Consider the following 19422-nt stretch of genomic DNA (forward strand, 5'->3'; position numbering starts at 1 on the left):
TGATCCCAGTAACTTCCCTCCAGTGATCCCAGTAACCTCCCCAGTGCTCCCAGTAACCTCCCTCCAGTGCTCCCAGTAACCCCCCCAGTGCTCCCAGTAACCTCCCCAGTGCTCCCAGTAACCCCCCAGTGCTCCCAGTAACCTCCCCAGTGCTCCCAGTAACGCCCCAGTGCTCCCAGTAACCTCCCTCCAGTGCTCCCAGTAACGCCCCAGTGCTCCCAGTAACCTCCCTCCAGTGATCCCAGTAACCTCCCCAGTGCTCCCAGTAACCACCCCAGTGATCCCAGTAACCCCCCAGTGCTCCCAGTAACCTCCCCAGTGCTTCCCTAGTGATCCCAGTGCTCCCAGTAACCACCCCAGTGGTCCCAGTGCTCCCAGTACCCCCCCACAGGATCCCCAGTGCTCCCAGTACCAGTCTCTCCCTCCCAATAAACCCCCAAGAGCCCCAAAATTTGAGGATCTCCATACTGGTTTGGGGGTGCTTGTACTGGTTTGGAGCGTCCATACCGGTTTAAGGGTGTCTATACTGGTTTGGGGGGTCTGTACTGGTTTAGGAGTGCTTGTACTGGTTTTGGGTGTCCATACTGGTTTCGGGGAACCTGTACTGGTTTGGGGTGTCCATACAGGTTTAGGGGTGCCTGTACTGGTTTGGAGCATCCATACTGGTTTGAGGGTGTCCATACTGGTTTAGGAATGTCCACATTGGTTTGGGGTGTCCATACTGGTTTGGGGGGTGCCTATATCGGTTTGGGTTGTCCGTACTGGTTTGGGGTGTCCATACTGGTTTGGGGGTGTCTGTACTGGTTTGGGGGGTGCCTATATCGGTTTGGGTTGTCCGTACTGGTTTGGGGTGTCCATACTGGTTTGGGGGTGTCTGTACTGGTTTGGGGTGTCCATACTGGTTTGGGGGTGTCCATACTGGTTTGGGGGGTGCCTATATTGGTTTGGGTTGTCTGTACTGGTTTGGGGTGTCCATACTGGTTTGGGGGTGTCTGTACTGGTTTGGGGGGTGCCTATATCGGTTTGGGTTGTCTGTACTGGTTTGGGGTGTCCATACTGGTTTGGGGGTGTCCATACTGGTTTGGGGTTGCCTATATTGGTTTGGGTTGTCTGTACTGGTTTGGGGTGTCCATACTGGTTTGGTATGTCCGTACTGGTTTGGGGGGTGCCTATATTGGTTTGGGTTGTCTGTACTGGTTTGGGGTGTCCATACTGGTTTGGGGGTGTCCATAGTGGTTTGGGGTGTCCATACTGGTTTGGGGGTGTCTGTACTGGTTCGGGGGTGCCTATATCGGTTTGGGTTGTCTGTACTGGTTTGGGGTGTCCATACTGGTTTGGGATGTCCGTACTGGTTTGGGGGGTGCCTATATTGGTTTGGGTTGTCTGTACTGGTTTGGGGTGTCCATACTGGTTTGGGGGTGTCCATAGTGGTTTGGGGTGTCCATACTGGTTTGGGGGTGTCTGTACTGGTTCGGGGGTGCCTATATCGGTTTGGGTTGTCTGTACTGGTTTGGGGTGTCCATACTGGTTTGGGATGTCCGTACTGGTTTGGGGGGTGCCTATATTGGTTTGGGTTGTCTGTACTGGTTTGGGGTGTCCATACTGGTTTGGGGGTGTCCATAGTGGTTTGGGGTGTCCATACTGGTTTGGGGGTGTCTGTACTGGTTCGGGGGTGCCTATATCGGTTTGGGTTGTCTGTACTGGTTTGGGGTGTCCATACTGGTTTGGTATGTCCGTACTGGTTTGGGGGTGCCTGTATTGGTTTGGGTTTTCTGTACTGGTTTGGGGGGTCCATATGGGTTTAGGGGTGCCTGTACTGGTTTGGGCTGTCTGCACTGGTTTGGGGGGGTCCATACTGGTTTTGGGGTGTCCATACTGGTTTTGGGGTGCACCTGGCCCCCCCCAAACCCCCCCAGACTCGGGCACTACCAACACCTTTATTGCAGCACAGTTCCCCCCCCAAAAAAGTCACCAGCTTTCGGGGGGGGCCCCCACTTTCGGGGTCCCCCCCAGCCGTCAGCAACTGGGAGGGGACCCAGGCATTGGGGGGGGGGGGGGGGAAGGACCCCCCCCCCCCAAATTAAGGTGCTGGGTGGGGGGGCCCCCCCCTGAAATGGGGGGGGGGTCCCCCTGAGGGTGAGGATCCTTTTCGGGGTGCGGCGGCTCCGGGGGGACCCCGGTGTCGGGGGGGGGGGGTCGGGGGGGGCCCCCCCCAGTCCCAGTAGCTCCTGCAGGGGCGGGGGGAGATCCTGGGGGGGAGAGAGGGGGGGTCGGTTGGGGGGGGCACTTTTGGGGGGGTCAGTTTGGGGGGGGTCAGGTTTGGGGGTTCAGTGCTGGGGGGTGCACTCAGGGGCTCAGTTTGGGGGGGGTGTCAATTTGGGGGGGGATTTTGGGGGGTCAGTGGGGGGTCACTTTTGGGGGGGTGAGTGGGGGGGTCAGTTTGGGGGGGTCGGTTTGGGGGGGGTCAGTGTTGGGGGTCAGTTTTGGGGGGGGTCAGTGTTGGGGGGGGTCAGGTTTGGGGTGGTAAGTGGGGGAGTCACTTTGGGGGGGGTCACTTTTGGGGGTCACTTTTGGGGGGTCACTTTTGGGGGTCACTTTTGGGGGGTCACTTTTGGGGGGGTCAGTTTGGCAGGTGAAGTGTTGGGGGTTCAGTGTTTGTGGTCAGTTTTGGGGGGGTCAGTTTTGGGGGGGTCACTTTGGGGGTGGTAAGTGGGGGGGGTCACTTTTGGGGGTCAGTGGGGGGGTCAGTTTTGGGGGGTCACTTTTGGGGTGGTCCCTTTTGAGGGGTCAGTGTTGGGGGTCAGTTTGGGGGGTCACTTTTGGGGGGTCCGTGGGAGGATCACTTTTGGGGGGTCACTTTTGGGGGGGTCACTTTTGGAGGGGTCACTTTTAGGGGGAGTCAATTTTGGGGGGGTCCCTTTTGAGGGGTCAGTGGGGGGGTCAGTTTTGGGGGGGTCACTTTTGGGGTGGTCCCTTCTGAGGGGTCAGTTCGGGGTGGTCAGTTTGGGGGGGTCAGTTTGGGGGGTCAGTTTTGGGGTGGTAAGTGGGGGGGTCACTTTTGGGGGGTCAGTGGGGGGGTCAGTTTTGGGGGGGTCACTTTTGGGGTGGTCCCTTTTGAGGGGGTCAGTGTTGGGGGTCAGTTTGGGGGGGTCACTTTTGGGGGGTCACTTTTGGGGGGTCACTTTTAGGGGGAGTCACTTTTAGGGGGGTCCTTTTTGAGGGGTCAGTTTGGGGGGGTCAGTTTTGGGGGGTCAGTTTTGGGGTGGTAAGTGTGGGGGGTCACTTTTGGGGGGGTCAGTTTGGCAGGTGTAGTGTTGGGGGGGCTCAGCGTTGGGTCAGTACGGGGGGGTCAGTTTGAGGGGGTCAGTTTTGGGGTGTCAGTGGGGGGGTCAGTTTTGGGGGTTCAGTTTTGGGGGGGTCACTTTGGAGGGATCACGTTTGGGGGGGTAAGCGGAGGGGTCGCTTTTGGGGGCGTCAGCGTTGGGGGGGCTCAGCGTTGGGGGGGTCAGCGTTGGGGGGGTCAGCATTGGGGTCAGTTTAGGGGGGTCAGTTTGGGGGGGTGAGTTTGGGGGGGTCACTTTTTGGGGGTCCGGTGCCGGGGGTGCTCACGGGGGCGGCGGCCAGCTGCAGGAAGAGCCCCTCGGCCCGGCTCAGCGCCTCGTCCGCCTCCAGCGCCGGCCACCGCCTGGGGGGGGCCTGGGGACAACGGGGGGGACACCGTCACCCCCGGCTGTCACCCACCCCCCCGGGGCCCCGATCCCGGCCCCAACCCCGGCCCAGTGTCACCCACCCTGTCCCAGTGTCCCCAGTCCCATCCCAGTGTCCCCAACCCCATCCCCAACCCTGGCCCAGTCTCCCCAACTCCATCCCAGTGTCACCGACCCCATCCCAGTGTCCCCAGTCCCATCCCACTGTCCCCAACCCCATCCCACTGTCCCCAACCCCATCCCAGTGTCTCCAACCCCATCCCAGTGTCACCCACCCCATCCCAGCATCACCAACCCTGTCCCCAACCCCATCCCAGTCTCCCCAACTCTGTCCCAGTGTCCCCATCCCCATCCCAGTGTCCCCAGCCCCATTCCCAACCCCATCCCAGTGTCCCCCACCCTGCCCCAGTGTCCCCAACCCCATTCCCAACTCTGTCCCAGTGTCCCCAACCCCATCCCAGTGACCCCAGCCCCATCCCAGTGTCACCAACCCCATCCCCAGCCCCATCCCCAGTGTCCCCAACCCCCTCCCAGTGTCCCCAACCCTGTCCCAGTGTCACCCACCCCCTCCCAGTCTCCCCAACCCCATCCCAGTGTCCCCCACCCTGCCCCAGTGTCCCCAACCCCATTCCCAACCCCATCCCAGTGTCACCAACCCCATCCCAGTGTCCCCAGCCCCATCCCAGTGTCACCAACCCCATCCCCAACCCCATCCCAGCATCCCCAGCCCCATCCCAGTGTCCCCAGCCCCATTCCCAACCCCGTCCCAGTGTCCCCAGCCCCATCCCAGTGTCCCCAGCCCCATTCCCAACCCCATCCCAGTGTCCCCAGCCCCATCCCAGTGTCACCAACCCCATCCCCAGCCCCATCCCAGTGTCCCCAGCCCCATCCCAGTGTCCCCAACCCCATCCCACTGTCACCAACCCCCTCCCAGTGTCCCCAACCCTGTCCCAGTGTCACCCACCCCCTCCCAGTCTCCCCAACCCCATCCCAGTGTCCCCCACCCTGCCCCAGTGTCCCCAACCCCATTCCCAACCCCATCCCAGTGTCACCAACCCCATCCCAGTGTCCCCAGCCCCATCCCAGTGTCACCAACCCCATCCCCAACCCCATCCCAGCATCCCCAGCCCCATCCCAGTGTCCCCAGCCCCATTCCCAACCCCGTCCCAGTGTCCCCAGCCCCATCCCAGTGTCCCCAGCCCCATTCCCAACCCCATCCCAGTGTCCCCAGCCCCATCCCAGTGTCACCAACCCCATCCCCAGCCCCATCCCAGTGTCCCCAGCCCCATCCCAGTGTCCCCAACCCCATCCCACTGTCCCCAACCCCCTCCCAGTGTCCCCAACCCTGTCCCAGTGTCACCCACCCCCTCCCAGTCTCCCCAACCCCATCCCAGTGTCCCCCACCCTGCCCCAGTGTCCCCAACCCCATTCCCAACCCCATCCCAGTGTCACCAACCCCATCCCAGTGTCCCCAGCCCCATCCCAGTGTCACCAACCCCATCCCCAACCCCATCCCAGCATCCCCAGCCCCATCCCAGTGTCCCCAGCCCCATTCCCAACCCCGTCCCAGTGTCCCCAGCCCCATCCCAGTGTCCCCAGCCCCATTCCCAACCCCATCCCAGTGTCCCCAGCCCCATCCCAGTGTCACCAACCCCATCCCCAGCCCCATCCCAGTGTCCCCAGCCCCATCCCAGTGTCCCCAACCCCATCCCACTGTCACCAACCCCCTCCCAGTGTCCCCAACCCTGTCCCAGTGTCACCCACCCCCTCCCAGTCTCCCCAACCCCATCCCAGTGTCCCCCACCCTGCCCCAGTGTCCCCAACCCCATTCCCAACCCCATCCCAGTGTCACCAACCCCATCCCAGTGTCCCCAGCCCCATCCCAGTGTCACCAACCCCATCCCCAACCCCATCCCAGCATCCCCAGCCCCATCCCAGTGTCCCCAGCCCCATTCCCAACCCCGTCCCAGTGTCCCCAGCCCCATCCCAGTGTCCCCAGCCCCATTCCCAACCCCATCCCAGTGTCCCCAGCCCCATCCCAGTGTCACCAACCCCATCCCCAGCCCCATCCCAGTGTCCCCAGCCCCATCCCAGTGTCCCCAACCCCATCCCACTGTCACCAACCCCCTCCCAGTGTCCCCAACCCTGTCCCAGTGTCACCCACCCCCTCCCAGTCTCCCCAACCCCATCCCAGTGTCCCCCACCCTGCCCCAGTGTCCCCAACCCCATTCCCAACCCCATCCCAGTGTCACCAACCCCATCCCAGTGTCCCCAGCCCCATCCCAGTGTCACCAACCCCATCCCCAACCCCATCCCAGCATCCCCAGCCCCATCCCAGTGTCCCCAGCCCCATTCCCAACCCCGTCCCAGTGTCCCCAGCCCCATCCCAGTGTCCCCAGCCCCATTCCCAACCCCATCCCAGTGTCCCCAGCCCCATCCCAGTGTCACCAACCCCATCCCCAGCCCCATCCCAGTGTCCCCAACCCCCTCCCAGTGTCCCCAACCCTGTCCCAGTGTCACCCACCCCCTCCCAGTCTCCCCAACCCCATCCCAGTGTCCCCCACCCTGCCCCAGTGTCCCCAACCCCATTCCCAACCCCATCCCAGTGTCACCAACCCCATCCCAGTGTCCCCAGCCCCATCCCAGTGTCACCAACCCCATCCCCAACCCCATCCCAGCATCCCCAGCCCCATCCCAGTGTCCCCAGCCCCATTCCCAACCCCGTCCCAGTGTCCCCAGCCCCATCCCAGTGTCCCCAGCCCCATTCCCAACCCCATCCCAGTGTCCCCAGCCCCATCCCAGTGTCACCAACCCCATCCCCAGCCCCATCCCAGTGTCCCCAGCCCCATCCCAGTGTCCCCAACCCCATCCCACTGTCACCAACCCCCTCCCAGTGTCCCCAACCCTGTCCCAGTGTCACCCACCCCCTCCCAGTCTCCCCAACCCCATCCCAGTGTCCCCCCACCCTGCCCCAGTGTCCCCAACCTCATTCCCAACCCCATCCCAGTGTCACCAACCCCATCCCAGTGTCCCCAGCCCCATTCCCAACCCCGTCCCAGTGTCCCCAGCCCCATCCCAGTGTCCCCAGCCCCATTCCCAACCCCATCCCAGTGTCCCCAGCCCCATCCCAGTGTCACCAACCCCATCCCCAACCCCATCCCAGCATCCCCAGCCCCATCCCAGTGTCCCCAGCCCCATTCCCAACCCCGTCCCAGTGTCCCCAGCCCCATCCCAGTGTCCCCAGCCCCATTCCCAACCCCATCCCAGTGTCCCCAGCCCCATCCCAGTGTCACCAACCCCATCCCCAACCCCATCCCAGCATCCCCAGCCCCATCCCAGTGTCCCCAGCCCCATTCCCAACCCCGTCCCAGTGTCCCCAGCCCCATCCCAGTGTCCCCAGCCCCATTCCCAACCCCATCCCAGTGTCCCCAGCCCCATCCCAGTGTCACCAACCCCATCCCCAGCCCCATCCCAGTGTCCCCAGCCCCATCCCAGTGTCCCCAACCCCATCCCACTGTCACCAACCCCCTCCCAGTGTCCCCAACCCTGTCCCAGTGTCACCCACCCCCTCCCAGTCTCCCCAACCCCATCCCAGTGTCCCCCACCCTGCCCCAGTGTCCCCAACCCCATTCCCAACCCCATCCCAGTGTCCCCAACCCCATCCCAGTGTCCCCAGCCCCATCCCAGTGTCACCAACCCCATCCCCAACCCCATCCCAGCATCCCCAGCCCCATCCCAGTGTCCCCAGCCCCATTCCCAACCCCGTCCCAGTGTCCCCAGCCCCATCCCAGTGTCCCCAGCCCCATTCCCAACCCTGTCCCAGTGTCCCCAGCCCCATCCCAGTGTCACCAACCCCATCCCCAACCCCATCCCAGCGTCCCCAGCCCCATCCCAGTGTCCCCAACCCCATTCCCAACCCCATCCCAGTGTCCCCAGCCCCATCCCAGTGTCCCCAGCCCCATTCCCAACCCCGTCCCAGTGTCCCCAGCCCCATCCCAGTGTCCCCAACCCCATCCCAGTCTCCCCAACCCCCTCCCAGTATCCCCCGCCCCATCCCAACATCCCCAGCCCCATCCCAGTCTCCCCAACCCCCTCCCTCCAACCCCCCAGTCTGTCCCCAACCCCGTCCCGACGTCCCCAACCCCTTCCCCCCCCCGAGACCCCCCCCCGGTCCCCACCTCGTCCCTGTCGCTCTCCTCTTCCTCCCCCTCCTCTTCCTCCTCCTCCTCCTCCTCCTCGCCGTCCCCCACCATCTCCAGCAGGACGCAGCTCAGCACCAGTTGGAAATTGGGGCACGGCAGCCCCGTCCACAGCACCTGGGGGGACACTGGGGACACTGGGGGGACACTGGGGACACCGGGGACCCCCCCCCGTGTCCCCTGAGCCCTCGTGTCCCCAACGTCCCCCTCCTCGTGTCCCCAAAGGCCGCTGCGGCCCCGTCCTCCTGCTGGCCCCCCGTGCCCCCCCCCACGTCCCTGATGTCCCCACACGTGTCCGTGTCCCCCCCCCCCGTGTCCCCCCCCCCGTCCCCACGTCCCTGTCCCCTGTGTCCCCCCGTGTCCCCCCCAACGTCCCCCGCGTCCCCCCAGTGTCCCCGTATCTCCCCATACGCCTGCCACGACCCCGCTGGCCCCCCCCGTGTCCCCAAATCCGCATCCCTGGGTCCCCCCCATGTCCCTGGGTCCCCCCCGTGTCCCCATGTCCCCCCACCATCCCCGCGTCCCTGTCCCCGTGTCCCCCCAATATCCCCGTGTCCCCCCCCGTCCCCGTGTCCCCCCAATGGCCCCCACATCCCTGTCCCGTGTCCCCCGTGTCCCCCAATGTCCCCATGTCCCTGTGTCCCCATGTCTGTGTCCCCCCCATGTCCCCGTGTGCCCCCGTGTCCCCCCCATGTCCCCCAATATCCTCATGTCCCCGTGTCCCCCCAATGTCCCCATGTCCCTGTTCCCCCATGTCCCCCCACGTCCCCCCAATGTCGCCGTGTCCCCCACATCCCTGTCCCCATGTCCCCCCGTGTCCCCCCACTCCCCACTGTCCCCTCCATGTCCCCCCAATGTCCCCAGGTTCCTGTCCCCCCCATGTCCCCCCATGTCCCCCAACATCCCCATGTCCCTGTTCCCATGTCCCCCCATGTCCCTGTCCCCCCCAATGTCCCCCATGTCCCTGTCCCCGTGTCCCCCCACATCCCCCCAATGTCCCCATGTCCCCCACATCCCTGTCCCCCCGTGTCCCCCCATGTCCCCACACTCCCCACTGTCCCCCCCATGTCCCCCAACATCCCCGCGTCCCTGTCCCCCTGTGTCCCCCCCATGTCCCCCCAAAGTCCCCATGTCCCCATGTCCCTGTCCCCCCGTGTCCCCCACTGTCCCCATGTCCCCCACTGTCCCCCCAATGTCCCCATGTCCGTGTCCCCCCATGTCCCCCAATGTCGCCATGTCCCCCACTGTCCCCCATGTCCCCCATATCCCTGTCCCCCCGTGTCCCCCACTGTCCCCCATGTCCCCACTGCCCCCCAATGTCCCCATGTCCCCCCAATGTCCCCATGTCCCCCATGCCCCTGTCCCCCCGTGTCCCCCACTGTCCCCATGTCCCCCCAATGTCCCCCATGTCCCTGTCCCCCCGTGTCCCCCACTGTCCCCATGTCCCCCCAATGTCCCCCTGTCCCCCCATGTCCCCCCAATGTCCCCATGTCCCCCATGTCCCTGTCCCCCGTGTCCCCCACTGTCCCCCATGTCCCCCCAATGTCCCCATGTCCCCCCATGTCCCCCCATGTCCCCCCAATGTCCCCCTGTCCCCCCATGTCCCCCCAATGTCCCCATGTCCCCCCAATGTCCCCCTGTCCCCCCATGTCCCCCCAATGTCCCCATGTCCCCCATGTCCCTGTCCCCCCGTGTCCCCCACTGTCCCCCATGTCCCCGTGTCCCCCCAATGTCCCCATGTCCCCCATGTCCCCCCGTGTCCCCCCCCCGGTACCTCCCAGAGGCGCAGGGTCCCCTGGAGCCCGAAGTGGGGCTGGAAGCGGAGCTGAAGCCAGCGGGAGCAGCACCCCAGGGTGCCCCCCACCTCTGGGGGGGGCAGAGGGGGCTGTTACCATGGCAATGGGGAGGGGAGGGGGAAATTTTGGGGTGCTGGGGGGCATATACCCCCCCAGGGACCTGCTTTGGGGGTGCTTCCCCCCATTTTGGGGCGCTGGGGGTGATACACCCATCCAGAAAAACTGATTTTGGGGGGATTCCCCCCATTTTGGGGTGCCAGGATGCCGTAACCCTCAAGAAAAATGATTTTTGAGGTGCCCCATACCCCCCAGGAAAATGATTTTGGGGTGCTTCTCCCCATTTTGGGGTGCCAGGGTGCCTCATTCTTCTCAATAACCTCATTTTGGGGTGCTTCCTCCCATTTTGGGGTGCCAAGGTGCCCCATACCCTTCAGGGATCTAATTTTGGGGTGCTTCCCCCCTTTTTCGGGTGCCACAGTGCCATAACCCCCAAAAACATGATGTTGGGGTGCCAGGGTGCCCCATACCCCTCAGGAACCTGATTTTGGGGTGCTTCACCCCATTTTGGGGTGCCAGGGTGCCCCATATCCCTCAGGTACCTGATTTTGGGGTGCTTCCCCCATTTTGGGGTGCAAGGGTGCCCCATACCGCTCAGGAACCTCATTTTGGGGTGCTTCCCCCCATTTTGGGGTGCCAGGGTGCCCCATACCCCTCAGGTACCTGATTTTGGGGTGCTTCCCCCCATTTTGGGGTGCCACAGTGCCATAAACCCCCCAAAATGATGATGTTGGGGTGCCACAGCACCCCATACCCATCAGGTACCTGATTTTGGGGAGCTTCCCCCATTTTGGGGTGCCAGGGTGCCCCATAACCCTCCTGAACCTGATTTCGGGGTACCAGGGTGCCCCATACCCCTCAGGAACCTGATTTTGGGGTGCTTCCCCCCATTTTGGGGTGCCAGGGTGCCCCATACCCCTCAGGAACCTGATTTTGGGGTGCTTCCCTAATTTTGGGGTGCCAGGGTGCCCCATACCCCTCAGGAACCTGATTTTGGGGTGCTTCCCCCCATTTTGGGGTGCCAGGGTGCCCCATACCCCTCAGAAACCTGATTTTGGGGTGCTTCCCCCCATTTTGGGGTGCCAGCGTACTGCACACTCCCAAGGGAGCCAATTTTGGGGCAGTTCTGCCCATTTTGGGGTGCCGTACCCCCCCCAGGGCTCGTTTTGGGGTGCCCCCTCCCCTGTTTTTTGGGGTACCCACCTAGGCGGTCGCAGAGGTTGGGGTCCACCACCCGCAGCAGCTGCCCCAGTTGCCCCAGTTGCCGCTTCAGCCCCTCCCGGCTCGGCCCAAAGTTGCCCCCCTGGGTGGGGGGGGGGCAAAAAAAGGGGTTGGGGGTGTAAAAATGGGGTCCCCCTGCGCACCCCCAAACACTCTCAACCCCCAAAATCCTCTTTATAAGAATCCCAACTGCTCTTTAAGGCACTTTTTGGGGTCCCCAACCTCCTCCCCCATTCTCCCTTCCCCATTTTGGGGTGCCCCCCACTCCCACAATTTAAAGTCCCCATATTTTGGAGGCCCCCCCAAATTTGGGGTCCCCCCTTTATTCCCCATCCCCATAAACCGCACTTTGGTGTCCCCTTTTCCCCCCGTCCCCCATTTCCAGAACCTCCCCATTTTGGCAACCCCCCCATTTTAGGGCCCCCCCCCCCCATTTCAGGTGACTCCCCAATTTCGGGGTCCCCCTCCCATTTTGGGGTGCCCCCCCCCTTTCTCACCACCATCTCCATGATGCTGCAGAACCCCCAAAAAGCTTCGACCTCGTCGGGGGTGACGGCCAGGAGGGGGGCCAGCACCTCGCTCATCCCCCGCACGTAGCCTGGGGGGGGACGGGACACAGGGAGGGGGGGGTCAGCAGGGGCCCCCCAAAACCCTGGGACCCCCCCAAAATCCTGGGGACCCCCCCAAAATCCTGGGATGCCCCCCAGAGGTTTCCCAAGACCCCTATATGAAGCTTTCAGGCTTCTATGGGACCCCCCAAAATCCCTGTTGTGTTCCCCCCCCCCCAGGATCCCCTCAGGGACCCCCCAAATCCCCTGGATCTCCTCAGGGACCCCCAGGAGACCCCAGACTCCCCCCCCCCCCCACACTGGGGCCCCCCAGGGAACACCCCCAAATCCCCCAGGAGCCTCCCCTGGACACCAAAACCCCCTCAGGGACCCCCCCGGGACCCCCAGGACCCCCTGGGATCCCTCCAAGACACCCTCAGGGATCCAGGACACCCCTGGGACCCCAAGACCACCCCAAGGACCCCTCAGAGCCCCCCCAGAACCCCCAGGACCCCCCCTGGGACCCCCAGACCACCCCAATGACCACTCAGAGCCCCTCCTGGGATCCTAAGACTGCCTCAAGGATCTCTCAGACCCCCCCCAGAACCCCCCTGGGACCCCAAGACCACCTCAGGGACCCCTCAGAGCCCCCCCAGACCCCCCCTGGGACCCCAAGACAACCCCACCGACCCCTCAGCGCTCCCCCAGAGCCCCCAGGAGCCCCTCAGAGATACTCCAGGACCCCCTGGGACCCCAAGATCGCACCAAGGACCCCTCAGAGCCCCCCCAGAACCCCCCTGGGACCCCAAAATTGTCTCAAGGACCCCTCAGAGGCCCCCCCAGAAGCCGCAGGACCCTCCCAAGACCCCCCTGGGACCCCAAGACCACCCCAAGAACCTCTCAGAGCCCCCCCAGAACCCCCAGGACCCCCCCGGGACCCCCAGACCACCCCAAGAACCTCTCAGAGCCCCCCCAGAACCCCCAGGAGCCCCCCAGGACCTCCTCAAAGATACTCCAGGACCCCCTGGGACCCCAACACCGCCTCAAGGACCCCTCAGTGCCCCCCCAGACAACCCCTGGGACCCCAAGATTGCCTCAAGGACCCCTCAGAGCCCCCCCCAGAACCCCCAGAACCCTCTCAGGATGCCCCCAGGACCCCAAGATTGCCTCAAGGACCCCTCAGAGCCCCCCCCAGGACCCCTCCTGGGACCCCCAGACCACCCCAAGGACCCCTCAGAACCCCCCCAGGACCCCAAGGCCACCACAGGGACTCCTCGGAGCCCCCCCAGATCCCCCCTGGAACCCCCAGACCACCCCAAGGACCTCTCAGAGCCCCCCCAGAACCCCCAGGACCCCCCCTAGGACCCCCAGACCACCCCAATGACCACTCAGAGCCCCGCTGAACCCCCCTGGGACCCCAAGACCACCCCAATGACCACTCAGAGCCCCCCCAAATCCCCCCTGGGACCCCCAGACCACCCCAAGGACCTCTCAGAGCCCCCCCAGAACCCCCAGGACCCCCCCCCCCCGGGGACCCCCCTCTCCTCACCCAAATCGAAGTGGTACATGCAGTAGGTCATGAGGATGTCGTGGAGCAGCAGCCGCTCGGGGACGGTGAGGTCGGGGTGACACCGGGCCAGGTCCCGCTCTGGGGGACGTGGGGACACGTGTGGGGCGCGTGGGGGGGGATGTGGGGCGGGTTGGGGGGCAATGGAGCCGGTGTGGGGCAGGTTGGGGGGCTGTGGGGCAGGTTGGGGGGCAATGGAGTGGCTGTGGGGCAGGTTGGGGGGCTGTGGGGCAGGTTGGGGGGCAACGGAGCGGCTGTGGGGCAGGTTGGGGGGCTGTGGGGCAGATTGAGGGGGCTGTGGGGCAGGTTGGGGGGCAATGAGGCTGGTGTGGGGCAGGTTTGGGGGGCTGTGGGGCAGGTTAGGGGGCAATTGAGTGGCTGTGGGGCAGGTTAGGGGGCAATTGAGTGGCTGTGGGGCAGGTTGGGGGGCAACGGAGCGGCTGTGGGGCAGGTTGGGGGGCTGTGGGGCAAATTGAGGGGGCTGTGGGGCAGGTTGGGGGGCAATGGAGTGGGTGTGGGGCAGGTTTGGGGGGCTGTGGGGCAGTTTAGGGGGCAATTGAGTGGCTGTGGGGCAGGTTGGGGGGCTGTGGGGCAGGCTGTGGGGCAATGGAGTGGCTGTGGGGCAGGTTTTGGGGTGTCAAGCAGGATGAGGGGGATGTAGGGCAGGTTGGGGGGCAATGCAGTGGCTGTGGGGCAGGTCTGGGGGGGCTGTGGGGCAGGTTGGGGAGAACAGAGTGGCTGTGGAGCAAGTTGGGGGGCTGTGGAATAGGTGTGGGGCAGGTTTGGGGGCTGCAGGGCAAGTTGGGGGGCTGTGGGGCAGGTTGGGGGGGCAATAGAGTGGCTGTGGGGCAGGTTTGGGGAACAATGCAGTGCCTGGGGGGCAGGTTGGGGGCAATGGAGCGGCTGTGGGGCAGGTTTGGGGGGCTGTGGGGCAGATTGGGGAGCTGTGGGGCAGGTTGGGGGGCAAGGGAGTGGGTGTGGGGCAAGTTGGGGGTCTGTGGGACAGGTTGGGGGCAATAGAGCAGCTGTGGGGCAGGTTGGGGGGCTGTAGGGCAGGTTGGGGGGCAACGGAGTGGCTGTAGGGCAGGTTTGGGGGTGTCGGGCACTATGAGGGGGATGTGGGGCAGGTTGGGGGGCAATCGAGTGGCTGTGGAGCACGTTAGGGGGCAGCAGAATAGTTGTGGGGCAGGTTTGGGGGCTGCAGGGCAAGTTGAGGGGGCAATAGAGTGGCTGTGGGGCAGGGTGGGGGGCAATAGAGTGGCTGTGGGGCAAGTTGGGGGGCTGTGCGGCAGGTTGGGGGGTTGTAGGGCAGGTTGGGGGGCAATGGAGTGGCTGTGGGGCAGATTTGGGGGGCTGTGGGGCAGGTTGTGGGGCAATGGAGTGGGTGTGGGGCAGGTTTGGGGGGTCTGTGGGGCAGGTTGGGGGGCAACGGAGTGGGTGTGGGGCAGATTTGGGGGGCTGTGGGGCAGGTTGGGGGGCAACGGAGCGGCTGTGGGGCAGGTTGGGGGGCTCAATGGGGCAGATTTTGGGGGCTTAGGGGGCAGGTTTTGGGGTACATTGGGTCCATTTTGTGGCGCCATGGGGCAAGTTTGGGGGTTCTATGGGGCACATTTTGGGGGGTTGGGGGGCAGGTTTTTGGGGTGCAGTGGGGCACATTTGGGGGCTCCGTGGGGCACAGTTTGGGGTGCAGTGGGGCAGGTTTTGGGGTACCACGGACCAAGTTTTGGGGTGCAGTGGGGCAGATTTGGGGGGTGCATACGACACATTTTGGGGTGCCCCACGCCAATTTTGGGGTTGCACATATCCTACGTCAAGCCCGTCTGCGGCTCAGATTTTGGGGGGCTGCGACCCAAATTTCACAGATCTAACGCAGCAAATTTTGGGGTGCGGCTGGGCAGATTTTTTGGGAGGGGGGAACGTTTTTTTGGGGCTCACCGAGGCGCTGGCGGTACCGTCGCAGCGGTCGGTTCCTGCGCTGCTGCCCGGCGCTGAGCGAACGCCACTGCAGCTTCATGCGGAAATAGTCGTCCCTGCGACACCCCCGTCATCCGCACGCCCCCCAAATCCCCCCCCGAACCCCAAATTCCCCCCGAACCCCAAATCCCTTCCCCGAACCCCAAATTTCCCTCCTGAATCCCAAATCCCCCCGAACCCCAAATTCCCCCGAACCCCAAATTCCCTCCTGAACCCCAAATCCCCCCCGAACCCCAAATTCCCCCCGAACCCCAAATCCCTCCCCCCGAACCCCAAATCCCCCCGAACCCCAAATTTCCCCCGACCCCCAAATCCCTCCCCCCGAACCCCAAATCCCCCCCGAACCCCAAATTTCCCCGACCCCCAAATTCCCCCGAACCCCAAATCCCCCTGAACCCAAAATTTCCCCTTGAACCCCAAATCCCCCCGAACCCCAAATCCCTCAAATTTCCCTTGAACCCCAAATCCCCCCGAACCCCAAATCCCTCCCCCTGAACCCCAAATCCCCCCAAACCCCATATCCCTCCCCCGAACCCCAAATCCCCCCGACCCCCAAATTCCCCCCGAACCCCAAATCCCTTCCCCCGAACCCCAAATTCCCCCCAAACCCCAAATTCCCCCCGAACCCCAAATCCCTTCCCCGAACCCCAAATTTCCCTCCTGAACCCCAAATCCCCCCAACCCCCAAATTTCCCCCGAACCCCAAATTCCCCCTGAACCCCAAATTTCCCCCGAACCCCAAATCCCCCCGAACCCAAAGTTTCCCCCTGAACCCCAAATCCCCCTGAACCCCAAATTCCCCGAACCCCAAATCCCTCCCCCTGAACCCCAAATCCCCCCAAACCCCATATCCCTCCCCCGAACCCCAAATTCCCCCCCGAACCCCAAATCCCCCCTGAACTCCAAATTCCCCCCCAAACCCCAAATCCCTCCCCCTGAACCCCAAATTTCCCCCCTGAACCCCAACATCCTCCCCCTGAACCCCAACACCCCCCCAATACCCCCAAACATCCCCAGAGCCCCCCCAAATCATCTTAAAACCCACCGAGATCCTCAAGGCCCCCCCCCAAACCCCTAACAGCCCCCCGGTACCCCAAAATCTCCCCAGAGACCCCCCCCCCAAATCTCCCCCAGAGCCCCCATTCCCCCCAGAGCACCCCCAAAAATCCCAGAATCCCCTTATCCACCCCCAGGCCCCCAACTCCCCTAGAAGCCCCCCCCAAATCCCACAGAGCCCCCCCAAATCCAACCCCAAAACACCCCACAGCCCCTCAAAGCCCCCCCCGAGCCCCCCACCCCCCCCAAACACCCCCCACAGGACCCCAAGACCCCCCTGAGCCCCCCCGCACCCCTAAATCCACCCCCAGAGCACCCCAAGACCCCTCAGAGCCCCCCAAATCCCCCCTCGGAGCCCCCCGAAACCCCCCAGACCCCCCCAAATCCCCCCCAGCCCCCCAAATCCCCCCCTGACCCCCCCAAACGTGTCCCCCCCCCCCTCACCTCCGCTCCCGCTCCCGCTCCGGGGGCGTCTGCCCCCCCCCAGGGCCGAAGCCCCAGCAGCCGCCACCAGCCCTGGAGCCGCACCTCAGGGCTCAGCCCCTGGGGGGGGCGGGGCCGCGTCAGGACACGCCCACTCGGCCCCACCCCTCCTTGCCACCGGCCACACCCCACCTCTACCCACCCAGGACCCGCCGACCCCGCCCCCAAAGGCCTAGCAGGTTTAGGGGGGTGCTACCCCCGCCCCGCCCCCAGCCCCGCCCCTCAGACGGCCACACCCACCGCGCAGCCACGCCCTCACGCCCCACCCCACCTGAATTCCCCACCCCCACATTCCTTCCCACGCCCATTCTAGACTACACCCATTCTAGACCCACACCCATTGTAGACCACACCAATTTTACACCACACCCATTCTACACCACACCCATTCTAGCGCAGACCAATTCTAGGCGACGCCCACTCCACACCACACCCACTCTAGACCACACCCATTCTCAACCACACCCCGTTCTCGACCACACCCACTCTAGACCACACCCACTCTAAACCACACCCATGCTAGACGATGCGCACTCTACACCACACCCATTATAGTCCACGCCCATTTCTAGGCCACACCCATTTTTAGACAACACCCGTTTCTGAGCCACACCCATTCTAAACAAACGTCTATGCCACACCTATTGTAGACCACGCCCATTCTAGGCTCCACCCATTACAGACCACACCCATTCTAAAACACCCCCACAGCTCCACCCACTTCAAGGCCCCACCCCCTCCCCTGGCCCCGCCCCTCCTCACCCCCCGGAAGAGGCGTTCCCGCAGCCCCTCCGGATCCAGGCTCCGCCCCTCCGCATCAAGGCTCCGCCCCCACTCCTCCTCCGTCACCGGCGGCCCCCGCGGGGGGGCGGGGCGGGGCCCCAGCGTCACCTGCGGGGGGGCGGAGCTCCTCAGTCCCCGCCCCCCGCCTTCCCCCGCCCCCCTCCCCGAGCCCCGCCCACTCACGCAGGCGATGACCTCGAAGGGCGGCTCAGGCTCCGCCTCCTCCTCGCCGGGGGCGGGGCCTCGCGGCCCCCCCAGCAGCCGGCTCAGCCCCCCCACCGTGGCGGCGTACGGACCCTGCAGCAGGCGCTGGGGGGGGGGGGGGGGGCGTGAGGACCCCCCCGGGACCCCCCCCACCCCCCAGGACCCCCCCCCCCAAATCTCCCCCTCCCCGTGACCCCCCCACCCAGGAAACCCCCCCCAAGGAACCCCCACCCTGTGCCCCGCCCCACCCAGGACCCCCCCCCCAAAATCTCCCCCTCCCTGGGACCCCCCACCCCAGGGACCCCCCCCAAGACCCCCCCAACAGATCCCCCACCCTATGACCCCCCCCACCCCAGGGACCCCCCCCCCCAAGAATCTCCCCCTCCCTTGGTCCCCCCCACCCAGGGACCCCCCCCAAGACCCCCCCCAACAGATCCCCCACCCTACGACCCCCCCACCCAGGGACCCCCCCGAGACCCCCCTAAAATCTTCCCCCTCTCTGCAACCCCCCCACCCTGGGACCCCCCCCAGCAGTCCCCCCCCCCACCCTGGGGACCCTGCCCAAGGTCCCCCCCCCAAAATCTCCCCCTCCCCATGCCCCCCCCCACCCCATGCCCCCCCCAGGACCCCCCCCCAAAAATCTCCCCCTCCCCATGACCCCCCCCACCCCAGGACCCCCCCCAAGATCTCCCCCTCCCCATGCCCCCCCCCACCCCCAGGACCCCCCCCCATGACCCAAACACCCCTAATCCCCTCCAACCGTCCCCCCCATAGGGCTGACCCCCCCCCCCAGGTGTATTTTTTGGGGGGGGGGGGTCACTCACAGTGACGATGCCGGGGGAGGGGGGGTGCAGGGGGGGGGCCGGGGTCTTCGGGGGTCGTCACCAGCAGCAGCCGGGGGTCCCGGGGGCACCTGGGGGGGGGGCTGAAATTTGAGGGGGGGGGCACGTGGGGGGGGGGTAAAATTTGAGGGGGGGGGCACCGGGGGGTTCCCCTGGGATTTGGGGGGGGGGGAGGTCGTGGGACTCTGGGGGGGGGGTCTTGGTGACACCCAGTGGGGCCTGGGGGATTGGGGGGGGTGTTGGAAATGGGGGGGCCCTAATATTTGGGGGGGGGCTAATAATTGGGGTAGGGCCCTAATATTTGGGGGGGGCTTAATATTTGGGGGGGGGTCTTACGAGCGTGGGATTGGGGGGGGCTCCTCGGAGCTTAGAGGGGGGCGCTTGGGTTTGGGGGGGGCTCCTGGGGGGGGCTGAAATTTGGGGGGGGGCACGTGGGAGGGTTTTTTTTGGGATGGGGGGGTCCTGGTGACACCCAGTGGGGCCTGGAGGGGGGGCGTTGGAATGCGGGGGGGGGGTCCCTAGTATTTGGGGGGGGGGCTCTGGGATTGGGGGGGGCTCCCGGGGGGGTCATTGGAAGGGGGGGGCACTGCCAGGGGCTTGGGGGGGGGGCCCTGAAATTTAAGGGGGGGGGTCCCAGCATCACCCAGAGGTTCCTCTGTTTTTCGGAGGGGGGGGGGGTCTGTCTCTCAAAGGACCCCAAGTTTTGGGGAGGGGGGGCTCCTGGGATTCCCCCCCCCCCCCCCCCCCAGACTCACGGGCGGAGGCGGGGGCCCAGGAGACGCAGCAGCTTTCGGGCCCCCCCCCGGGGGAAATGCAGAGGGGGGGGGCAGGTTCCCTGGCGGGGCAGCAGCACCACGAAGGGGCGACGCAGGCGGGGGGGGCTCCGGCGCAGCCCCCGCAGCTCCCCCAGCGCCAGCCGGAACCCCCCCCGCCACCCTGGGGGGGGGACACACACACATCACCCTATCGCTCCCTGCACCCCCAA

The 19422-nt window shown here is 65.2% G+C and overlaps 1 protein-coding gene across 1 annotated transcript in view; it reads right to left on the reverse strand.

Moving 5' to 3' along the window:
• Window positions 1-1918: 1918 nt before the first annotated feature.
• The window catches only part of LOC138683228 (TBC1 domain family member 17-like), a 19222-nt gene continuing 1718 nt past the window's right edge, over window positions 1919-19422 (reverse strand). The window contains 14 exon segments of the mRNA XM_069774772.1: window positions 1919-2249; window positions 3610-3696; window positions 7886-8023; window positions 9681-9772; window positions 10963-11062; window positions 11478-11578; window positions 13078-13176; window positions 15031-15103; window positions 16570-16668; window positions 17371-17499; window positions 17575-17700; window positions 18420-18446; window positions 18448-18508; window positions 19193-19384. Coding sequence (XP_069630873.1) covers window positions 1938-2249; window positions 3610-3696; window positions 7886-8023; window positions 9681-9772; window positions 10963-11062; window positions 11478-11578; window positions 13078-13176; window positions 15031-15103; window positions 16570-16668; window positions 17371-17499; window positions 17575-17700; window positions 18420-18446; window positions 18448-18508; window positions 19193-19384 — 1636 coding nt within the window. The 3' untranslated portion in view covers window positions 1919-1937.

This window comes from Haliaeetus albicilla, chromosome 32 (assembly GCF_947461875.1).
Source record: "Haliaeetus albicilla chromosome 32, bHalAlb1.1, whole genome shotgun sequence".
Classification (NCBI taxonomy): Eukaryota; Metazoa; Chordata; class Aves; order Accipitriformes; family Accipitridae; genus Haliaeetus; species Haliaeetus albicilla.